The sequence below is a fragment of the Denticeps clupeoides genome, chromosome 2 (assembly GCF_900700375.1).
Source record: "Denticeps clupeoides chromosome 2, fDenClu1.1, whole genome shotgun sequence".
NCBI lineage: Eukaryota > Metazoa > Chordata > Actinopteri > Clupeiformes > Denticipitidae > Denticeps > Denticeps clupeoides.
In genome coordinates this window covers 7,993,095-8,016,338 of record NC_041708.1, presented here as the reverse complement: position 1 = coordinate 8,016,338, position 23,244 = coordinate 7,993,095, and the positions used below count along the sequence as shown (strand labels likewise).

At 41.4% G+C, this 23,244-nt stretch overlaps 2 protein-coding genes across 2 annotated transcripts; one reads left to right on the top strand and one right to left on the bottom strand.

The window, feature by feature from the left end:
• Nucleotides 1-9,853: 9,853 nt before the first annotated feature.
• Nucleotides 9,854-16,100, bottom strand: nt5m (5',3'-nucleotidase, mitochondrial). Its single transcript, XM_028956893.1, has 5 exons — nt 15,492-16,100; nt 15,176-15,276; nt 13,145-13,205; nt 12,816-12,930; nt 9,854-12,674 (listed from the first exon to the last, which is right to left on the bottom strand). The coding sequence occupies exons 1-5, from the start codon at nt 15,765-15,767 to the stop codon at nt 12,535-12,537; spliced, it is 693 nt and encodes a 230-aa protein (XP_028812726.1). The 5' UTR covers nt 15,768-16,100; the 3' UTR covers nt 9,854-12,534.
• Nucleotides 16,101-17,559: 1,459 nt separating this feature from the next.
• On the top strand, nt 17,560-22,349 carry cops3 (COP9 signalosome subunit 3). Its single transcript, XM_028967623.1, has 12 exons — nt 17,560-17,696; nt 18,517-18,646; nt 18,739-18,851; nt 18,937-18,986; nt 19,226-19,318; nt 19,712-19,891; nt 19,981-20,121; nt 20,562-20,735; nt 20,839-20,925; nt 21,466-21,579; nt 21,669-21,749; nt 21,944-22,349. The coding sequence occupies exons 1-12, from the start codon at nt 17,642-17,644 to the stop codon at nt 21,995-21,997; spliced, it is 1,272 nt and encodes a 423-aa protein (XP_028823456.1). The 5' UTR covers nt 17,560-17,641; the 3' UTR covers nt 21,998-22,349.
• Nucleotides 22,350-23,244: the final 895 nt, after the last annotated feature.

Sequence of the window (23,244 nt, the reverse complement as noted above, 5' to 3'; positions counted from 1 at the left end):
ACCTGAGTGAGACCCGTCCCTGCGTCCAGTGTTGAATAAGCGGGTATCCATAAGTGGATAGTGAGTGAATATTGTCACCTGTTGTGTGTGTGTGACAGCAGTATTTTACAGGGAATATTCATTAGGAATAAAGTCGCCCCCTGTGTAGTTAGGCCCTCACACTGTTATTTAATGCTGGCCTTAACATTCTTGGTTCTCTGTAGTTCGAGAACCTCTGTTTAAGGTCGTCAAATAAGTGCCCATAGAATTGTATGGGACTGAAGTGGCAACCACCGATCAACCTGTTGGGACTGCGCACCACCATCTTCAGCACGGATTAGCAAACATGCTAATCTCCAGCAAAACCAGCACGAGAACAATTTCTGTTCCTCCAATAAGATATTTATGACCAGAATTAAGGGAAGTGAGTGAAGTGGGTACGCATGAGTCAGTAATGTCCCCCACCCACCTCGCCACATGAGGGTTGGGGACTGACGTTACGTTGGCGGGGGAGTTCGCAAGCCCGCTAACTGACTCACGCTCCCTGTGATGGATCCGTGCCTGGAAGCAGCATGGCGGAGCTAATGGCCCTCTTCCATCTTTGTCGCATGGCCCGCTACGGGACTGAAAGATATGGAGAAGTCTAAAAATAAACCCACGCACCATGCACGACTGCCGTTAACACTTGTATAGCATGCTAAATATAGCGTAGCGTGGTCGCTTTCTCTTCATGGTTGTGCGATGATCTCACCACCACTTGTCTTTTTTTAAATATGTACTATAGAATTTTATTTTTTTCATCTCTGTCTGATTGATGTAAATAAATTATATGAGTCTAAACACTCAATCCATTGACTGAATAAGTTCAAATTTGTCCACAGCCACATGAAAACCTTGTGATCCGTTTGCACCACACACACTCTTTAAATCCAAAGAGACAAACCAAATCCCAAATTGTTGGTATAAAACATTTTGTTTGTTCCTCTACAGATATGGTATTTACAGGCCTATGGCGAACGTTGAAATATTGCAGATGTCCATTATCTGATACGGGTTTGTGTTCCAGAGTAGCACCGCTGTTAGACTGCTAACCACGTGTTCTGTATGTTTCTTATTGATCAACAAAAAATACAATTCAGCTCTTATGTGATCCTTTTAGTCACGCACAAATCACGTCAAGCTTAAAAGAGACATTGATCTGATTCTTAAGACTCTTTCCACTAAATGAGCGAGCCAACGATAAAATCTTGTCAGTGTTACGCTGCTAATGATGTGGATTTCTGGTGTAAATCTTCTTTTCTGTGACAGTGTGCCCAATAACAATGGTTCTGTTTGTGAAATGTTGGCATGGGATGTGCAAAAACTGATTTGCTTCATTGCCAATGGATTTGACTGCAGAACTTAGAGGAAACCTTCGCTCACACTGTGTACATTAAATCAAGTTAATGTGTTAAATGTATGAGTTTTTGGTTATTATTATAATGTTTCTAAGTTAATGAGAAATGTTGCTGAAGAAGAGGACACTCATCCAGTCCTATACCGAATCGTAGTTCTTGAGAGCTAATATGGACTTAATGCGAGTTGATTGGAACATGTATACAGTGGTGTGCTCTGAATTATTACTTTTTCAGATCAAACTAATTTAAATATTAGTGAAAGATAGTACAAGTAAACACAAAACACAGTTTTTTGCCCCCCTAACCCTAATAACTGGCTGGGCCACCCTTATTAGCAACAACTGCAATCAAGTGTATGTGATAACTTGTGAGGATTTTAGGCGCCCCCATCTTTGCAGAATTGTTGTAGTTCAGCCATTTATACTGAAATTAATTCTGAAATGAAGGATTCATTGAACTGTGTCTGTGTGTGTCTCCATCAGTTGCATTTGCTATAGAATATAACCGTGAATATGACTTATTGGGTGATAATATTGTGTGTCACGACCCGATCTTTTTTACCAGTGTGTCCTGCTGTCCTTTGGTTACCCTCGGGTTTTTTTAAACACCTTGGACTCTTGGAAACTGAGCTTCTCCTTCCTGTTGCTCCTACTGCTCCTACAGGAGAGTCAAAGATGCAACCTGTTCATCCTCCGTACGTCCCTGGGGTGAAATCCAGAAGACTGCGTTCTTACACATGCCAGTTTCTACTGCTGGGCATTGTGTGGGTCACCATCCAAAAGTGTCCAACGAGTAGCCATTCCTTCTGGTCAGAAACTCACCACTGACAAAAGGCTGTAAGATCCTAAACACAAATCTTATATATTTACATACAAATGAAAGATTATGTTTATTAAGTGCAGTCATTGGCACAGTGCTAACAGTGTCTGTCATATATGGATTACATAGCTTACAGTGCGCCTACATGTCTCTGAACAACCATCCTCACACGTAATCAGTAGTGGTTCTCTGAGTCAGGCTACCTAAATAAAGAAAAGTTGTCCATGCGTTTATTCCCCCTTCTATTAAAATATTCAGTTCTCATGACAGCCGGATTCATAGCCGGGTGGGATCATAAATTTATTCTGAACACTCTTGATGTGTCTAATAACAACCAACACACGAGTCATGGCATAGATGGCTTGCATTTTTCATCGTGGCGGGAAATAATGGTATTGAATCATGTTTTGGGGAACCCATAATGCCTTACTGAATAATTGACATTTTCCCCCGCACATGAAAAAGACCAGTGAGTAACTCTTCAGGTTCACGTCGCCTATGAGCATGGGGGACGTGCTTCATTGTGTTAAAGGCATATATTAGGCTGAAGCCTTTAGGCTTAACAGTCAGTTCCTGCTGCGGCAACTCCGTTTGATGCAAGTTATTCTGTGGAATTCATTTGAAGAGTGTGGTGGTAGTCTAGTGGGTAACACACTTGCCTATGAACCAGAAGACCTTAATGTCACAGGGATAAACAATTGCAGTGCAATTTTAAAGAATTCAATACACATTTACACATTAGTGACATTCCAACCGGCGGGATTCGAACCGGCAACCTTCCGATTACGGGGTCCGCTTCCTTAGCCGCTAGCATCTTGCCTTGTGTTGTAATACCACGTTGTACCTCAACAGTGAGTTACTGTAGCATCAAATCTGTCCTCATATCTGCATGAAAAGAGGTGAAGATTTTTTAGGTTTGCAGCTTTCAAAAGAAAGATGGGTGGACAGCTTTTTGATGAAACACGCCCCCCCTATTTAATTTGTACATTTATTCCCCACCATGTTTTTTTTCTCCATACAAAAATGAATTGTCGTTGTAATTATTGTTGTTGAATCATTGTAGTTAAAAAAACAACTTTGCCCAAGTCGAGTCCTGCTGGTGTTCACTGGATGTCTTTTTGAGAGTCTGAAAGTGTGAAAGGTTTAGTTTAGATGTTTAGGCTTGGATACAACGATGCAAACGGTGCTTGCCTGTAGTTATCTTGTGTGGCTCCGAGGCATCTAGAAACTGAATGTCAGTGGGTGGTGGAGGTCAACTGTTGTGTATTGTAGGCTTGCAGCAATCAGTGTTCCCTTAGGCCCAATCTTATGGATAGCAGGCTTGTGACTCCTGCTGCTGTGTTGTGAGTGGAATCATGTGAGTGCCATTGATTCACCTTGTTGCTGCATGTTGTACCGTAAGCACAGTAATGGCAGGTTCCGGATTTCGATGTGGGATTTGTCTGTGGGGGATTGAGCCTGCAAAGAACAGCGACAGGGTTCCAGACATCTTTACAGAGGGTGCCACAATCATGGAAGAAAAGAAATGTTTATGCCTGTGGGTGATCAGTTCATCTTCTGCTGACTATTCACTAGTAACAGACATATAAAACAAGGGTGCTGCAACAAAGTTATCTTTTTTCTTCTAAGAAAAAGTATAGTTTCTTTTCTGAACTATAAATTAATCAAGTCTTTTGTAACTTCAGTTTTGCAGTGCTTAGTAAATTGACCCCAGTTTGACTGTGTGTGTGTGTACATGCACATAATAGTAAACTGACCAGGGCTGACCTGACTTGTCGCTATTGGTTGGCTGTGTTCAGTACCTTGTGTTCTCCCCATTGTTTTCATGGGGGTGGCAGGACTGCAGTGTCCGTCACATGAGGCCGATGTCACTGAGGTGTCACTGAGTCGGCAAATCTCCAGTCTGCTGCCTTTCTGGTCCAGAGAGTAATATTGGCCTTGATTTTAACATTAACATCTAATGTGCATACATTTCTGTGTGAGGGTGTATACTGTATATTATGTGTAAAAGTTAAGCTTTTAACTAGTTAAACTTTTCTGTTTTCTGCATTAAAGTACTCTTTCTTGCAAATGTTCTAAATACCTAAGATTAAAAATGTATAATAATTTGGTATTGCTAGATTTGGAAGGGACATTTTAAAAAATGCAAATATTAATGCATAATTTATTCTTATGCTGAAAAATGAAAGAAAAAAAAAAGTAGGGAAATCTCCTCCTTGTCTCCTCAACTGGAATAGTAATTGAGTCATTTCTCTCTGACGATTATTACCTTGTCCTCGCCGTTGAAGTGAAGAAATCAAGTGTTCTCTGGAATATCGGAAAGGGACAGAACACTTTGTGAGGAGCAAAGAAGGAGGCCTTCTGATTGGTTGGTTCTTGGAAACGCGCTCTTAATTACTGGCCCTTTCATCCATCATAAAATGACTAAGCAAACAAATGAGAGTCGAAGACAAACGGAAAAGAGGGAAATGGAAATGGTTAAGAGGGTCGAGGAGGTCAGGTGTTATGTTCAGAAGGTTCAGGATCAGATTCAAAGTAACTAATTCAACAGACAAAGAGATGAACATAAATGGTATAAATTATTGGTATAATGTATCAGTATTAATTACATGTACACTACAGGTCAAACTTTTTCTATAGAACAAAACTGAAGACACAGGACTATGAAATAACATATGTGAGGATATTTAATGAACAACAACAAAAAAAATTGCAAACGTGGTAGAAAAGTTGAACATTTCAATCTCTCTAAAGCAGGGAGCTTTTTCTGTGATGGCAGCATTTCACACTCTTGGCTTCTCTCCACCACCTTAAGTTGGACAACGTGGACAGTTTCCAACAGTCCTGAAGGTTTATTATGCTGAACACTTTCTTAACATTCACTCAAGTTAATAAGCATCTCATTTAGCAGCTTTTGATGACGACAATAGTGAACAAAAGCAGCCGTGATGGTAAAAAGACTTCATCAAGACTTCACTTCACTTGCTCCTGATACAAAAATGCTAAATATGTTTCTTGCACTGGATTCTTCAAAATGGCTCCATCTTAGTCTCCATAATGACCACAGGGTAGGTGCGACCAATCTTTTGAGTGGTAGTGTATGTACAGTAAGTTTGCACTTATTGGTCTACGCCTTCTTGTAGTTGCACTCACCAACCAAACTGTTGTTAAAGGAGCACTTTGTGCCGTTTATCGGATCTTCAGTGGTCATCTCCTGACCAAAGGACCATCTCCAAATAGGCTGCAAATTTTAACATTATGATTTTGGCTTCCAACAATTCCAAAAATACATAAAACAAGTAATTTTTTTGGAATTATGCCCGTCAAACGTCCTGTGCGTTTCAGTAGTGTTTAGTCTGTTAAACTATTAAAATTAAAAATTCATAAAGTTCATGCTTCAACTGTATGCTTCAGTTGTAAAGTAGAAAAATAATCATGATTTTTGAATTTTTTGCCAAAATGGCCAACTACATTGTGACCCTTGAGGGTTGAGGCCCAGTATAGTGACCAACGCAAAACCAGAAATAATACGACTGGTCAGATGTATACAAACTTCCATATTTAATAACCTCACATGCAGATTTGGAGATGGTTAGGGATGGGATGGTGTTTGTTCAGTGGCGTCACCTTTTTGAGAAGTCGAAAGTTTTTTTTTCTCTCACCCCCTACATTTGTCAGACGTACTTATTCAGTAACACTTACAAACAATGGTTACAGGGACAGTCCCCCTAGAAACACCCACATTTACAGCATTTATCAGACACCCTTTTCCAGAGTCCACGGTTAATTGTCTTGCTCAAGGACACAATGGTATTAACCTGCGACTTTGTGGACTTCTGGTTTGTAGGAGAACGTTGTAAAAACGCACACATGAAGACCATGTGGTGTTGGAGAAGAGAATAGAGTGTGTAGAAAAAACTCTTTCTCCCTCCACACAGAGCACTGTATTTAACCACTCCAATTTGATGTTACCTGGCAGAAAGAGGCATGGCACAACAGAGGTTAAAAATGAACAGTTTCTAATTTATTAACACCGGTAAATAATTATTGTAGTTACATGTGAATATTGAATGTAAAAAGGTACCAAGGTTATAGAGAAAGTAAACATGAGAAGAAAGAGTAAAGAGGGAGAAGAGAAAGAGAAGGGAAGATAAAAGTCCCAGAAGCCTTCCGGCTTCTGAGGGAAAAAACCCCCTGAGCAAGATAGCTCAGAGCTCACTTTTCCACATGTGTGCAGACATTTATACCCCTGGCCTACAGGAAGTTGTCACTGGCCTACAGGAAGTTGTCACTGACCAATCAGAACCTGTTGTTTCTGATGTCACGCCCCCGGTGCCTCCCATTTGGTGAAGACAAAGAGGGTGGGCGGTCCTGACGGCTGATACTTCGCACGTTGACGTCGGACAAAAGACATGTAAAAACCGGGGTGTCGAATCTTCACCCACAACCGTCGACACAGGAATGTTACACTTCCCCCTGCAGACATCTGTTATGCAAGACAAAGCAGGCTCCCACGATGTCCATTCTTACAGACGGCCGGTTGATCCCCTGGGGCACTCGAGTATTCAGGGTCCATGGGGATCACAATTGGGTCATGATTGTGTATCTGCTTGCTTCCTGGTCAGTCGGGAATTCAAATGTAGCCGATAGTTGTGGTTCTGTGTTCTTTGTGATCCTCAGGCGTCTGAGGTCACCCTTGTAGGGAAACCTGTCTTCTTGGCATAGATCAAACACAGCAGCATACATAGAATATTCAACTGGATCCAGGGCTTTTCACACTTGGTTGGGTTCTTTGTCTGGAGTGTGATGAGGTTTGCATACAGATTGTGCATGTAGAAAAACAGTGTTCATCGTACATTAAAACCAAACCAGAAAAACAAATGACAACAATGATCAGATACTGTAATGCAAAAAACATGTAAATATAGTGGGAGGCTTAAAATGATATCAGGGAATTCATAACTCCGCAGATTTGCACTGGCTTATCAAGTCTAATCAACAACAGTGGCCGGAAAAATAAATACAAATAAATAAATAAAAAAGTCCCGCTTGTTGCCATGTGATTGGAGAATTACACCTTTATTAGGGAATTCATAACTCTGCGGATTTGCACCGGCTAACGAAGTTCAATCAACAACAGTGGCCGGAAAAATAAACACAAATAAATAAATAAAAAAGTCCCGCTTGTTGCCATGTGATTGGAGAATTACACCTTTATTAGGGAATTCATAACTCTGCGAATTTGCATCGGCTTAACGAAGTTCAATCAACAACAGTGGCCGGAAAAATAAACACAAATAAAATCCCGCTTGTTGCCATGTGATTAGAGAATTACACCTTTATCACTAAAAGCTATTATTTGAGATTATGGCATTGTTGAGGTGTTCAGAGAGAGAAACAGTTTCACATAAATTTAAATTCTGATCCTAAACATGTTGATCATACTAAACATGAATTTAAAATAAAAACATTTAAGTTTAACAGTGCAATTTCCAATCCCTGATCAGTTATTATCAAATTGTTCACCGTGGGACATGGTTTATGATGTTCAATGTAATACCAGTAATCTAAAATGTCACAAATCCTGGTTAACAGTTTGGTTTGTGGGTTCATCTATTGTGCCAGCCATATCTACATGCCACATTGTAAGTGATACAGTAATTAGTCTATGTTCATTTTATACCTTGTCGGAGTGGATCTGGATTTAGAAATGCCTCGGTTTCTACGGTCCCGGGCTTTTAGGATATGTAGATCCTTTTTATTTAAATTAAAGCACATAGATTCTATTCTTCCCTATGCAGTAAAATTCAGATAAAAGAGACTTACGGTCACAGATCCACATCCGAGCAAAGGTATCACGTCGGGATCACCATTTGTAAAAAAGACCACACATGAAGACCATGTGGTGTTGGAGAAGAGAATAGAGTGTGTAGAAAAAACTCTTTCTCCCTCCACACAGAGCACTGTATTTAACCACTCCAATTTGATGTTACCTGGCAGAAAGAGGCATGGCACAACAGAGGTTAAAAATGAACAGTTTCTAATTTATTAACACCGGTAAATAATTATTGTAGTTACATGTGAATATTGAATGTAAAAAGGTACCAAGGTTATAGAGAAAGTAAACATGAGAAGAAAGAGTAAAGAGGGAGAAGAGAAAGAGAAGGGAAGATAAAAGTCCCAGAAGCCTTCCGGCTTCTGAGGGAAAAAACCCCCTGAGCAAGATAGCTCAGAGCTCACTTTTCCACATGTGTGCAGACATTTATACCCCTGGCCTACAGGAAGTTGTCACTGGCCTACAGGAAGTTGTCACTGACCAATCAGAACCTGTTGTTTCTGATGTCACGCCCCCGGTGCCTCCCATTTGGTGAAGACAAAGAGGGTGGGCGGTCCTGACGGCTGATACTTCGCACGTTGACGTCGGACAAAAGACATGTAAAAACCGGGGTGTCGAATCTTCACCCACAACCGTCGACACAGGAATGTTACACTTCCCCCTGCAGACATCTGTTATGCAAGACAAAGCAGGCTCCCACGATGTCCATTCTTACAACGTCTAACCCACTAGGCTCCTACCACCTAGGTTAGGAGGGTGGTAGCAGCCTAGTGGGTAACACACTCGCCTGTGAACCAGAAGACCCAGGTTCAAATCCCACTTACTACCATTGTGTCTCTGAGCAAGACACTTAACCCTAAGGTGCTCCAGGGGGACTGTCCCTGTAACTACTGATTGTAAGTTGCTCTGAATAAGGGCGTCTGATAAATGCTGTAAATGAGAGATCTGATGAAGGAGGGTGTGACCCTTACTTGCCTTTGTAGTATTTTGAATCTGATGCAGGGGAAGCTGCAGGACGTCGGTGGAGAAAACGTAGCAGTGGAGTGGTGTGCGAGAATTTGGGACTACATATTTATTACAGTAGGTCAATCCTTATGACAAAATTATCACAATATGGTCGTTTCTGCAGTTTTGGAAGCAGGGACAAAACCTACTGTATAGGTGTTGTAATATTTACTTGAGTGTCTCCCTTTCATTTTTCTGCCGAATTTCACAGGCGTTAAAAACGTAAAAAATAACACATGATGCGTCATCGCTGCAGACCAGCTGATTGATAATGTGTCACTATAGGAAATAGCCCAGAGATTTGCCTTATTGATTGAGTGAGGCACTACAAGGCGTAATGTCTGGCCAAATTTTACACTTAGGCAATGGAACAAATGTGACCCAAGACCCAGGGAGGGGGAAACAAAACATGTTTTCCCCTTGCAGGCATCATTCTATTGGCTTTTCCTTGTTGTTTGTTTGTTTGTGTCTGCTTATTCATCCTATAGATCATGTTACTGCTGACATGAACTGCCCTACTAATAGACACTCACATGCATTACATGTGCCCTTTAGGAAAAGTCACAGTGTAGCAAGACACTGGTAGCATGTGTTGGTGTGGCTTTTTATTTGATTTTTTAAATAAAAGAGCAGTAGTACATCCAAACTTAATGACCCATACTGAGAAAACTGTTTTTGAATTTATAATTTTTTTTAAAGGAGTCAGAGCTCCCCCTACTGAAACAAATTTCTAACAGCTGTCTGTTTTTTCTAATATAGTTTGAAGACAATAGCATATAGTATGCAGAAGTAAAAGGAAAAAAAGTCTAAACATATCTAAACTTGCAAAACTCTTTAATGACATAGATTGTTCTTATTTTCCGGGAAAAAGTCTGACAAAGATATGTTAACCTATTGAGCACCAAAATGAGACAAGAAGATTCACATTGAATGACCACACAGACAACAAATGACAACAAATATACAATTGCAGCAATAAACCCATGCATGAATAACGCCACACTGAAAAGCATTACACCAAAAAGTGCAGGAATCAGATGATCTGAGGATCCTACAGAGGCCAGTGCTGGCCAGTCGTGTCATATTCGCAAAATTATTAGTATTTTTCAATTATTCAATTCTCAGTATTACTTAAAAAAAAAACATTTTAATGCAATATTCTAATGCTGAACCTTCTGATGTGTAATTATAAGACAGTGAATTCCTGCCTGGCAACCTCAGGAGATGTAAGGTCTCATGACCTCCTTTTAATTATGATGTCAGCTTCTGCCTGCTTGCCGCTGCTAAAGAAGAGTTGGAATATAGATGGAAATGTTCATTTATTTGTATGGATTCCCCACAACAGCCACAAAAACACATTGTGGTGGGGTATAATTGCAATTACAGGTTCATACCTTATTGGCACATTAAACAAAAATTGGACATTGTGTCTTTGAGTGCGCTACAGAAATGCCACAACATTTATTTAAAAAAGAAAAATAGAAGTTAAAGAGTCTTCTTGGCACAAAGCATCAAACCGTGAACAGTTTCCCAAAATATGAATTAAGAAAAAACAAAAGTGACATTTTAGTCACATTGCTTTGGACTGTCCATGTAAACAGAGAAGTGTACTGTAAAAGTGAGATAATTTTCATGCTGTTACAGTATTTAGGTGACTAGGTCCCAGGTACTTGTTTAGTGACCCACAGTCCCTGGCAACCTGTTAGATGCTCAGGTCTCCCTTTTACCTGCTTCAGTTTTGCATGCTGTGTAATGTATAACCGGGAAATGGCTTAATTATCTGATAAATGCTGTAAATGTATTTTTTTAAAGTTGTACATTAAAAGAGGTTTAGCCATCTGCACAAGGATTCAAGTAGACATTTATTCCCAAATAACTTGATCATTTGAAACTTTTTTTGCAGACATGTATGCATATTAGGGTGCTGATTGTACAGCATTTAGTCTGTTTGATAAGCTGAACAGACATATAGATTTCTTCACCGGCGTCATTACAAACTACAAATGACTTTGAATTATTGACATACATTAAATCAACCATTTGGAAAACGGCCAAACTATTCCTTTAAACCTCTGAATGGTCAATACTGTGGTTGCCAGTGTGGCAATGTAGTACAAAGTGCATAGTACATGTAGGTGCAGGGTTCTTACACATTTTTACTAAACCAGTGGTTTTTAAATTCCTCTAAGGCAAATAAAAAATTTATCTGAAATTTGTGCAAATTTTGAAAAAAAAAATTAAACCAATAAATTCACAAAAAGGCTACTTTACCAAAATATTGTTAAACTAAATTTATGAACCCCATGAAAAGCTTAAACAACAGTGTTTCTCTTCCTCCAAGTTCACCTACCTAATTCTCTTTTCAAATTCCTTTTTTTTCCAGGTTTTTAATGACCCTAAGAACCCTGCAGTAACCTTCTTTTTTGTATATGAGGAAAAATCCATGCATCAACTACTGATATAATGTGCACATTTGTCGCCCTCTGGTGGCCAACAAAAACAAACAAACAATTTAAAATGCACGTTGAAGTGCCTTCTGGGAGCACCAGGGTTTGGGTGTCTTCTTTTTACATGGTTGCACCTGAGTCAGTCTGTAGAGTAGGGTTCTTCAACCCTGGACCTCGGTTCCAGACCTTGTTAACAGTTCTCCCAAGTAATTCGAATGACCGCAGATGCTTCACGTCAAGACTCGAATATAGGATGGCTGAGAAGTGAGCAGCACGTGACCCTCAAGGGCCCATGAGTTGAAGAACCCAGCTGTGGAGGCATCTGTGTGTGTGTTGTAGACAGTGTACAGTAACATTTTTTTGCACATGCTATTGCACTGTCACACAGATCATTAATACAGACGATGCACCAATACAACAAAAAAAATTAAAAACAAACAGGAATACTATTTCAAATATAACCTTAATATTCTAAAAAAAAATTAAACTTTTTGGTATGTGACTAGTGTGTTTCATAACCACTCACACAAATAAAAATATCAAGTCATAGTCCATATCTGTGAGCAGAACATTATCATTAAATTATGTTCTGTGTGTATAATTTGATATCTTAATATAATGTTCTTAATATGTGGTTAATACTTTATGATTATACAATATATAAATAAAATAAAATCAACATATTTTGAGGATTGTGAGTTTAGAAGATTCAATTCTGCTTGTTACGACACTGTCTTGATTTTTTGGAGGGAGACTTTCTTAAATAATTTGTCCACATTTTCTGTATGTATATCAGGAAAAATTAAAACATTTTGTCAGAAAACCCTTTAAAAAGATATATATTTGCCTTACCCACTCCAACAGGTTATTACAGTGTACCACAATTAAAATAATTAAAACTATGAAATTGAATGATCCCAGATCAACAATGGACCAGTGGGCTATGAAACCAGGATTGGTTGGTGGCTGGTTACCAGTAGCTCTTCTTTCTGGTTGAGGTGTCATGATGTGGTGTGTGGACCTGTGTTGGGGTGAGGGTGGGAGTGACTGTCTAGCGGCGTTTACTCGCCAGGATGCCCCTCCAGTCATCGGCCCAGGAGAGCAGGCGGCGGCGGGTGGGGCAGGGCGGCAGGTGTTTGTTGTGGCAGGCAGTGAAGAGCACGTGTTCCCAGGTTGGTTTGGGCTCTACACCTTTTAAATAAATGCAAAATAAATAAATTGCATGGATTTTTGTTACATGAAAAATACAATCAAAAGTTACATGTGGCTGTATATTGTCAATTGCATGTATTTGGGCCTTCACAGTATCTTGTCAAATTGCAAATTACTCACCTATTATATCTGGCTTGTCATCAAAGAGAATGTCTCCACATACAACCGTCTTATCTCTGGTCAGAATCGTGCGCTCCAGAAAGTCGAAGCCCAGGTGCTTTTCTATCCATGCGTACTGAACGAAAGAGAAGAACATCTAGATGATGCACCATTGAGCTGCTTTCCATAATCTCTCTGTATGGTATACGAAAATCTAGCTGTTAAATATTTTTGTGCATGCAACATATTTACAACATCTTATGAGACAAAAGTTCAGTTTGAATATGTTGGTGACAAATAATTGTGCTGGTTCGTGGGACTAGTAGTAGCCCGAATCTGGAGGAACTCACCTTTTCATATGGGCAGTGGTCATAATGCTTTATGGGACTGGTGCAAATGAAAACATCTGTACTGGAAAATGAAACAAGAGAGGGAGGTGTGTGTGTGGGGGGGGGGGGGGGTAGATCTTATATCACACAGCAGAATTTGCACTGTTGTCTGACCTAAAATATGAATCACTTGGGCTAAATAGTCCAAAAATGTTCACTCTGCCTGCCATAAAGTGATTTGGTAGCAAAGAGAAAGTGCTTCTCATTGTGATACACAGCACAGCACACGATGAAATGCGTCCTCTGCATTTAACCATCACCCTTGGTAAGCAGTGGGCAACCATGACAGGCGCAGGGTGTGGGGACGGTACTTTGCTCAGTTGCACCTTGGCGGATCGGGATTAGATTCGGATTTAGCAACCTTCTGATTACGGGGCCGCTTCTTTAACCACTAGGCCACCACTGCCCCAATATGCCTTTGTTATGTACATCTATACCATGTAGAGTAACCATGTAGTTACTATGTGTTCCTTTATTTTAAATCTGAATTTTGTAATGTTCAGCCACTGTTCCATTTGGTTAGATATTAAATATGGGAATCATTGCTGGGTGGTAGTAGCCTAGTGGGTAACACACTCGTCTATGAACCGGAGGTCCCAGGTTCAAATCCCACTTACTACCATTGTGTCCCTGAGCAAGAGTGGATCGTTCCAGTCCCTCTGGATAAGGGTGTCTGATAAATGCTGTAAATGTAATTCATTTCAGACTCGGAAAGGGTGTGCACAATATTTCCTTTCCATGGCAACAGTCGTTTATGAGGTACAGCGCAAAGTACAAGGACTGGAGATATCTGAATATTAAACCGAAGGGGGTAATGGGAAGCGGAATACCAGATAATTATGTATACATACACTACCAGTTTAACCGCACCTACTGTTGCTTTTTTTTTTACATTAAAACAACAAAACATGGAACTATGAAACAACACATATGAGGTTATTTCTTATGTAAAGAAAAAAAAGGTTTGCGTCTCTCCAAAGCTGCAATGGCAGCATTTCACACTCTTATCTACTCTCCACCACCTTAAGTTTGACAACGGGGACGGTTTCCAACAGTCCTGAAGGATTATGCTGAACATGTGCAACTTTTTGACATCAAACATACTTAAATAAAAAAAAAAAACAATACAGTACAGGCCAAACGTTTGGACATGCCTTCTCATTCAATGTGTTTTCTGTATTTTCATGACCATTTACATTGGTAGATTCTCACTGAAGGCATCAAAACTATGAATGAACACATGTGGAGTTATGTACTTAACAAAAAGTGGAGACCTGGTCTCCACAGTCACCGGACCTGAACCCAGTCAAGATGGTTTGGGGTGAGCTGGACCGCAGAGTGAAGGCAAAGGGGCCAACAAGTGCTAAACACCTCTGGGACCTCTTGAAGCTCATCGAGAGAATGCCAAGAGTGTGCAAAGCAGTAATCAGAGCAAAGGGCGGCTATTTTGAAGAAACTAGAATTTAAAACATGTTTTCAGTTATTTACATTTTGCAGCATTTATCAGACGCCCTTATCCAGAGGAAGTTACATTCAGTAGTTACAGGGACAGTACCCCCTGGATCAACTTAGGGTTAAGTGTCTTGCTCAGGGACACAATGGTAGTATGTTGCATTTAGACCTGGGTCTTCTGGTTCATATGCGAGTGTGTTAACCACTAAGCTACTACCACACTATTTCACCTTGTTAAGTACATAACTCCACATGTACTTCATAGTTTTGATGCCTTCAGTGAGAATCTACCAATGTAAATTGTCATGAAAATAAAGAAAACACATTGAATGAGAAGGTGTGTCCAAACTTTTGGCCTGTATATTACATATATTTCTTGTTATGGACTCCATAACCACCACAGAGTAGGAGCGTCCAAACTGGTAGTGTATAGTGATATTTGGTACAGATTACTGGCATCAGGGACTCGGTATGGTCTTCTGGTTGGTAGGTGAGTGTGTAAACCATGTCCTGGGTGAAAGAAGCCAGAGTCCCACTCACTTCTCCATTTTGTCCATTTCCTTGACTGCTTCGATGCCGCCAGGCAGCGGGTCCAGCTCTAGGAAGAAGTTCTTGGACTGCCAGATGCTGATGGCCTTCTCCTGCAGGAGGACAACAGTTTTCACGTGAAAGTGAAGTGAGTGTCATCGCGAAACCCTGCAGCACAGCGCCCAGGGAGCAGTGTGTGGGGACGGTGCTTTGCTCGGTGGCACCTCAGTGGCTCGCCACCACTGCCCGCACTCTACAACAGGGTTAAAAAGAGCTGATCACACACCAAGTATTACAAGCCGGTCGTCAATTCCGCAGCAGCACTCACACAGAGGTCACTCCTGAGCTGCCCGTACTGGCTGGACACCCAGAAGCCCCTGCGCTCCCGCAGAGCCACGTAGGGCTCGCGCGGGTACCGCGCCCGGTACTTCCTCAGGAAGCCGCCCTCGAAGTCGGCGATCACGCCGTCCATGTCGACGAGCACACGCAGCCTCCTGTCGGCGCCGGGCGCGTCGGAGCAGCGCCTCCACGCGGCGTCCGCCTTCAGCGCCCGCAGGGCCCGCGGCAGCAGCGGCATGGCGATTCCCGCCTTAAAGGTTTTCATCGAAACTAACTTCAGAACAAATGCTGGTGGGTTTTTTTTTTTAGTTTTTTTTTCCCTCTTCGGATGCACCACAGTGCGGACGTCCGACCCCGCCCATTCATACAACTATAACGCCGCAGGTCACATTTGCACATTAACGCGCTACACTGAAAACGAATGAGGCTGCGTCTCCCCGTACGGCCGCGGGTTTGACCTGCTCGGCTATTTCCCCGCTCCGCCGGTGAACCAGCGCCAGTTCCCAGCGGGCAGGATCTGGAGAAGCGTGGCCCGGAGCAGCGGCTTCCTTTCGGACAAACGACCTGTTTACCGGCGACTGCAGCTCCGCCAAGATCGACTAGGGAACAAGACCGTGTACTCTCGACGCGCCACCGGAGAGTTCTTGGAGTGTCTACGTGTTTATTACTTTGCTTTACTTTGCAGACGCTTTTACCCAAAGTGACTTACAAGAGGTAGACACCAGCAATTCTCGTTCGATTTCTATAGATTTTGAGTTTACAAAACTAAGAGCCCTGATACAAGGCCTAACTTGTCAAAGAACATGCTCAGAAATTGTTATGTGCTAGACGAGGAATTTTCTTTATTTTGTGCATTGTGTGTGCATGTGCGTGTGTAAGTGTAAATACTTTTTGAATAAGTGGGTTTTTAACTGCTTCTTAAAGGTGGACTGCTTCTTATTACGCACAGTAACCGACACAGAGCCAGTTGCAGATTAAAAAAAAAAACATGGAACTTCCCCTATCTACAGCACACGTCTCACAAAATAAGCCCTCTGCGTAGCAGCCGATCCCACCCTCCCAATGCAAACCTTCTTCAGCCTGCTGCCATCAGGGAGGAGACTGCGGAGTCTCCAGGCCAGGACCAGCAGACTGAAGGACAGCTTCACCCATCAGGCGGTCAGGAAGCTCAACTCTCTCCCGGCTCTGCCCCCACTCCCCTCACTCCCCTCTTCCGCTCCACAAACTTTCTGAACCCTAACACACACACACACACACACACACACAAACTGACCGTGCACCAGTCACTCTGTGCAGCATTGGTCTGCCAACTACCTCACTTTGTCACTTTGTCACTTTTACACTTACAAGCTCTGTTGCACTACATTGTTTACATGGTTTGCGCTCTCCACCATGTGCCCTTATTTGTATATTGTGTTTTTAAAATTGTATTTATACCTTTGTATTTAATGTTACTGTTTGTATTTAATGTTACTTGTAAGCACCATGGGTGTCATTCTCTGTATGTCCTGTACATGTGGCAGAATTGACAATAAAGCTGACTTTGACTTTGACTGACTTTGACAGTGCTGCTAGGTCTGCGTTACTAAACTAGAGCAATGCCTAAATTAAGATAAAAAACAAACAAAACTGAATTCTGTCTGCAATCCACGTTATGCTAGTCATGGTTTGTTTTCCTTACAATGTTTAATAACTTGTATATTGTTTCATTCAAATATATGTTCATGTTTAGTAATAATAATGATCATTTATGGTCTAATGTAGTCCTGGCAACAGAGTCAAAGTACACCCTCTCTAACACTGTATACTCTTTGTTTTTACCTGGAAGTTTTATTGTACGGTTCCGGTATTTGCAAGTTGCGTTCAACATTCAATTACACTCGATTTCAAGCGGAAATATGTTTGTCGTTGCAATTTTGTTTCAAAATAATTTCACTGAATTATTTTATGGTCATCGCTTAAGTAAGTATGTGAACATTCAACGCTTACCCTAGCTGAAACGTCATCCGTTTCAAGGTCTCGCGATGCTTGGCTCCGTTGCCTTCCGTGGCCCCGCCCCCATCTCCAGCTGGCCGCAGCTCTTTCTGACATTTGAATGAGAGTGCTGTGTGGAGGCACTTCGTAGACAAATGAGAAATCATGGCTTCGGCACTGGAGCAGTTCGTCACCAATGTGCAGCAGCTCTCTGCTCAAGGTATGCCCGATCTGTCGGTCGTTTCTAAGAAGGCTTTAACGAGAGGACAAATGGCTAACAGATGCTTTCCTGCTAGCATGCATGGGGCGCTTGTTAGCTAACATCGCTAGCATGCTAGCTTGTTTTTTTTTGCTTTATCATCTAAACATTTATTCGGTGACAGGTTTAGGTGTAGAAGGCTTTGCGAAATGGCAACCAGTTGGCGATGTCAAGTGTACACAACGCCGTGAAGTAGTTTTATACCAAGTACTGGCCATAATTCCAATCTTAATAGCCGTCTTTTCTTCTGAACAGAGCGTTTTCCGCCAATGTCGACGGCAGGTCCCGCCTACGTTTGTGGCCATTGGTCAGAATTGGTGAACACGGCTACTGATTGGCTGACAAAAACTTTCCATTAGTTGACGACACTTCCTTAATAAATACCGCTGAAGGCCTTAATACTTCACATAACTGTCGGATTTATTTAGTTTTTGGGGTGGATGCAGGATCCTTCCACACGAAATGTTACTACATTTCAGGTGGTTGTAGCCTATTAGGTGGCACACTTGCCTATTATCCCGAAGACCCAGGTTCAAACCCTACTTACTACCATTGTGTCCCTGAGCAAGACACTTAACCCTGAGTGTCTCTAGGAGGGGACTGTCCCTGTAACTACTGCTTGTAATGCACTCTGGATAAGGGATTCTGTTAAATGCCGTAAATGTAAACGAACTGTGGTATTTCGTTGGCAAGCTATTGCTTCAACTGTTGTATACAGGTCATTAGTCTAAGCTCCCAGTCCCCAAGATTTCAAATTCTAACAGCCTTCTCATTTTTGCAGGTCAAATGACTCAACTTTGCGAGTTAATTAACAAGAGCGGAGAACTTCTGGCCAAGAACTTGTCCCATCTGGACACGGTTCTTGGGGCCTTGGACATTCAGGAGCACTCGCTGGGTGTGCTGGCTGTACTGTGAGTATCTGACTGCTGTAGTATTCATTTTATACATTTTTATAAGTGGGTATATTTGTAATGGAGTTCATACTTTTTCCCGTCGCATTCAGATTTGTGAAGTTTTCCATGCCAAACATCCCAGACTTTGAGACACTTTTCTACCAAGTCCAACTGTTCATTAGTACATGCAATGGAGAGCATATCCGATATGCAACAGACACATGTGAGTACCACACAAAAAAGAAGGGACAATTACATAAAAATCCACATAAATTGCCTGTAATGCCATGTCTGTGGTTTCTTTATAGTTGCTGGGCTCTGCCATCAGTTAACAAATGCCTTGGTTGAACGGAAACAGGCAAGACTTAAAATTCTTACTCAACTGACATAGCATAACAGTGTGTTTAAACTTAGACCTTGCAGAATTGTTTGAACGCAGCGTTCAGGTATTTCTCAGCCCTCCCTGAAGCTAATTGATTGCCGATCAATTGTTCTTGCATGGTCTTTGAACGGTTGAATTTCACTAGATATAGTTTTAGAGGTAACGATATGGAAGCTATGACCATGCCTCGCTAATTAGTTTGTTGCTTTCCACAGCCACTGCGGGGGATCGGCATTCTCAAACAGGCAATAGACAAAATGCAGATGAATTCAAACCAGCTTACCTCAGTTCATGCAGATCTGTGTCAGGTGAGTCCGCATCTTCTAAAGACTGTGAGTAGGAAATAGGATTTGACTCCCCAATCATAAGCACAGTTCTCTTCTGTTTTTTTGTTTGAGTGGATCATTCAAGATTTGCTTTTCTATGGGGTGGTAGTAGCCTAGTGGGTAACACACTCACCTGTGAACCAGAAGACCCAGGTTCAAATCCCACTTACTACCGTTGTGTCCCTGAGCAAGACACTTAACCCTAAGTTGCTCCAGGGGGGGACTGTCCCTGTAACTACTGATTGTAAGTCAGTCTGGATAAGGGTGTCTGATAAATGCTGTAAATGTTAATGTACAGTATGTGCTTCCACTATAAAATGTCACGCCATAGTGACATTTTTCTTTGTCATTTTCATTCCCTTGTGTTGCCTGCAGCTGTGCTTGTTGGCAAAGTGCTTCAAACCAGCTGTCCCGTTTCTCGACCTTGACATGATGGACATCTGTAAGGAGAACGGTGCCTACGATGCCAAGCACTTTCTATGTTACTACTATTACGGTGGCATGATCTACACTGGCCTGAAGAACTTTGAACGTGCGCTGTATTTTTATGAACAGGTAATAGTCTTAATAGTCAGGTCATTAAAAAAGTGCTATTTATTGCCTCTAACCGAACAGACATGTTTTTTTTTTTTCTGCTTTGTTAGGCAATAACCACTCCAGCTATGGCGGTCAGTCACATCATGTTGGAAGCTTACAAGAAATACATTCTTGTCTCTCTGATTCTTCATGGAAAAGTGCAGCAACTTCCTAAATACACCTCGCAGATTGTCGGCAGGTTCATCAAGGTGTGGCCTGATATGCAGTGATGCATTTTGCTACTGTGTGTGATAGATAGATAGAGAGAGACCTTGATTTGATGTATGTTTCTGTAAAATTTTTCAGTACTGTCTGTTCTGTTTTAGAACGGGTAAAACCAAAGTCAAAATTTTGGGTGAATATTTTTTTTTTCCCCCGAATCAGGTTTTATCAGCTCTGGCCCTTTGAATGTCAGGGTTGAATCTCTATTTTTCTGCTGCATTCTTTAGTCTTGTCTCACTGGTGAGACGGTGTGAGATAAATGCATTAGTCAGCCCTCAAAACGTTTTTTTTTTTTTTTTTATTTTAGTTAATAATAATGTCAACATAACTTATATATATAAAATATCTGTAATCTCTGCCTTAATAGTAGAGCAAATTTATGCAATAAATGGTGACTGTATGGTTAGGTGATTTGTTGTGTGTGCAGCCCCTAAGTAACGCCTACCATGAGCTGGCTCAGGTGTACGCCACCAACAACCCCGCCGAGCTCCGCAGCCTGGTGAACAAACACAGCGAGGCGTTCGCCCGAGACAACAACACCGGCCTGGTCAAGCAGTGCCTGTCTTCGCTCTATAAAAAGAACATCCAGAGGTTAACAAAGGTCTGCTAGGTCATGTGACCACAATTCTCTTCTAAAACTTGCGCTGTGTGTGTGTGGTACATCTAGTATCCAGAGGTAAATGTTGTCTTCTGGATTTGCGTAGACCTTCTTGACCCTGTCCTTACAAGACATGGCAAGTCGAGTGCAGCTGTCAGGACCCCAGGAAGCAGAAAAGTACGTCCTGCACATGGTAAGTGTGTTGATGCCTTCTTTATTAAAATATAATCAGTTTCACAGTCAGATGAAAAATGTCAATCTTTGTCATAAACAGTTAACATGTGGAACATGGTAATGGACTTAAAAAGAATCAAATTAAAATTACACTTTACTAGCACTTGTTAGCATGTCTCTGGGTGGTAAGCATGCCTAGACCTGAGTTTGGATATGAACCATAAACGTTCAACGTTGACCCCAGGTTTTTACTTTATTATGTTTTTCATGCATCAGTCACAAACCTTGCAGATGTCATTTTTAAACCATTCCATGCACATTAAGTAAGTTACTGTATAGTAAAGTCATCGCCTAGCAATAGTGTGGATTTTTAAAGCCCAAGAGCAGAGAGCACATCCAGAAATGCCTCCTCTTACAGCTGGGGAGTGCACATTTATCCACACCATGCTGGTCAAACTTGAACAAACACACGAATAACGATGCTAATTATGTAAGAAAGTAATTCATTGTATTCAGTTGTTCATTCACCAACGTATACATTTTTTTCCGTGTTTTTGAGATTGAGGATGGTGAAATTTATGCTAGTATTAACCAGAGAGATGGCATGGTTTGTTTCAACGACAACCCTGAGAAATACAATAACCCAGCAATGCTCCACAAAATCGATCAGGAGGTAAGCGTTCCTCTCGCCTTCTCTTTGCCTTTCTGTTTGCAGGGTATTGTTCAGAAATTTTCTAAACAAGTCTGTGTTTTTGTGCGCAGATGCTGAAATGTATAGAATTAGATGAGAAGCTGAAGTCTATGGATCAGGAAATCACAGTGAACCCTCAGTTTGTGCAAAAGGTATGGGCTCGATTTTTGACGTACTATTGAAGCAATAGCAAAACTCTTGATGGGTGGTACTTTTCTGACCACCGATGCAACTTAAGATGGTCAGAAAACGACCGTTGGTGGACTGCGTAATGGGCGTCTGCTGAAATGGAACTGAGCGCCCTGGTATCTTGATCTTCCTTCACGCCGCTTTCACTGTTCTCCAGAGCATGGGTACACAGGACGACGACGTGGGCAGCAAGACGTCAAGTTACTCCTGAGGCCTCGCGACTGGTGCAGAAAATCCACAAATCCCACCTCTCCTTCATCGAGGAATATTGTTAAGGAGGAAAATCCATCTTATTTCGTATGGACAATGTTTGAGGAATTTTTTTTTTTTTTGGTTTTTCTTTCTTTCCCAGTGTCATGAAACCCTGAATACACACAGCAAAAATGTCAGTGTTTTATTTATCCGTGTGGAGCTGGAGGAGCCAGTCCTGCTTTAACCAAAACAATTAAAAGAAACCCTTCTTCTCTTTGTTTTAAAAGGTGGTGACATGCACTGTTCCTTTGTGTAGACACCGGTTTGCTATCCTTGTATGAGTGATGTGACTATTGAATGCACAAACCTAACATTTCCTGTGTATTGTATTTCATTGGAACTGTTGGAAGGGGGGTGGTGCCACACGGGAGCTGCTTAGCTTGAAGGTTCTCGAATGGAAGACATAGTTTAAAAGTTCTAGCAGGGCACATCTTTCGCTTATAACGTCACAAGCGTATTTAAAAAAAATAATAATAATAATAAAAATAATTCTGAATTCTTATCATGTTTACACCCACAGTTTCAGGTTGACGTATGCGGGGTTGAAGGTTGGATCTAGACACCTTGTCAAGGTGCCGTACAAGGCTAACATTGTCCCTTAAACGTTGTATGTATGTGGCTCCACGAAATTGTAGTTCACTTTCAGTGGTTTTTGCGCCCTGCTCCATAGGGGGCGTCGCTCTGCAGAGAAACACTAAATAATTAAATATAACCAATACAATATGGTTAAAATTACGAAGTGGACTTATGGAAGTGTAAAACATGAACACAGTCAAGGATCGATAAATTCGCAGACAATTTCCCTCGTGCTGTACGATACAAAGCTTGGTAGTTATAAATCCCCTCTTTGTATGTAAATATTTTATCTATTTGGTGCATAGAAGGAAAAATTATGCATCAAAATAAGGAATAACGGGCAGGAGATTTTGTACAGTGGATGAAATAAATGCCGCCTTTGGGATTGTCATTGGTTGTCGATTCTATGAAGTCATGACACACGACCTGACAACGCGACCTGTGTCGTCATACAGCGTGTTGTTATCAACGCCGGAAGTGACGCAACACAAGCGCAGACCGTTCAGTAAACAAGTCCTGTCTCGTCAGTGCAGCTTGTACGACTGTACGACGCGAATTGCGTCGAGCGCTAAAAATAATATATATATTTTTTGCCTCAACAATTTAAGAAATTTTGTTTTAAAATATATA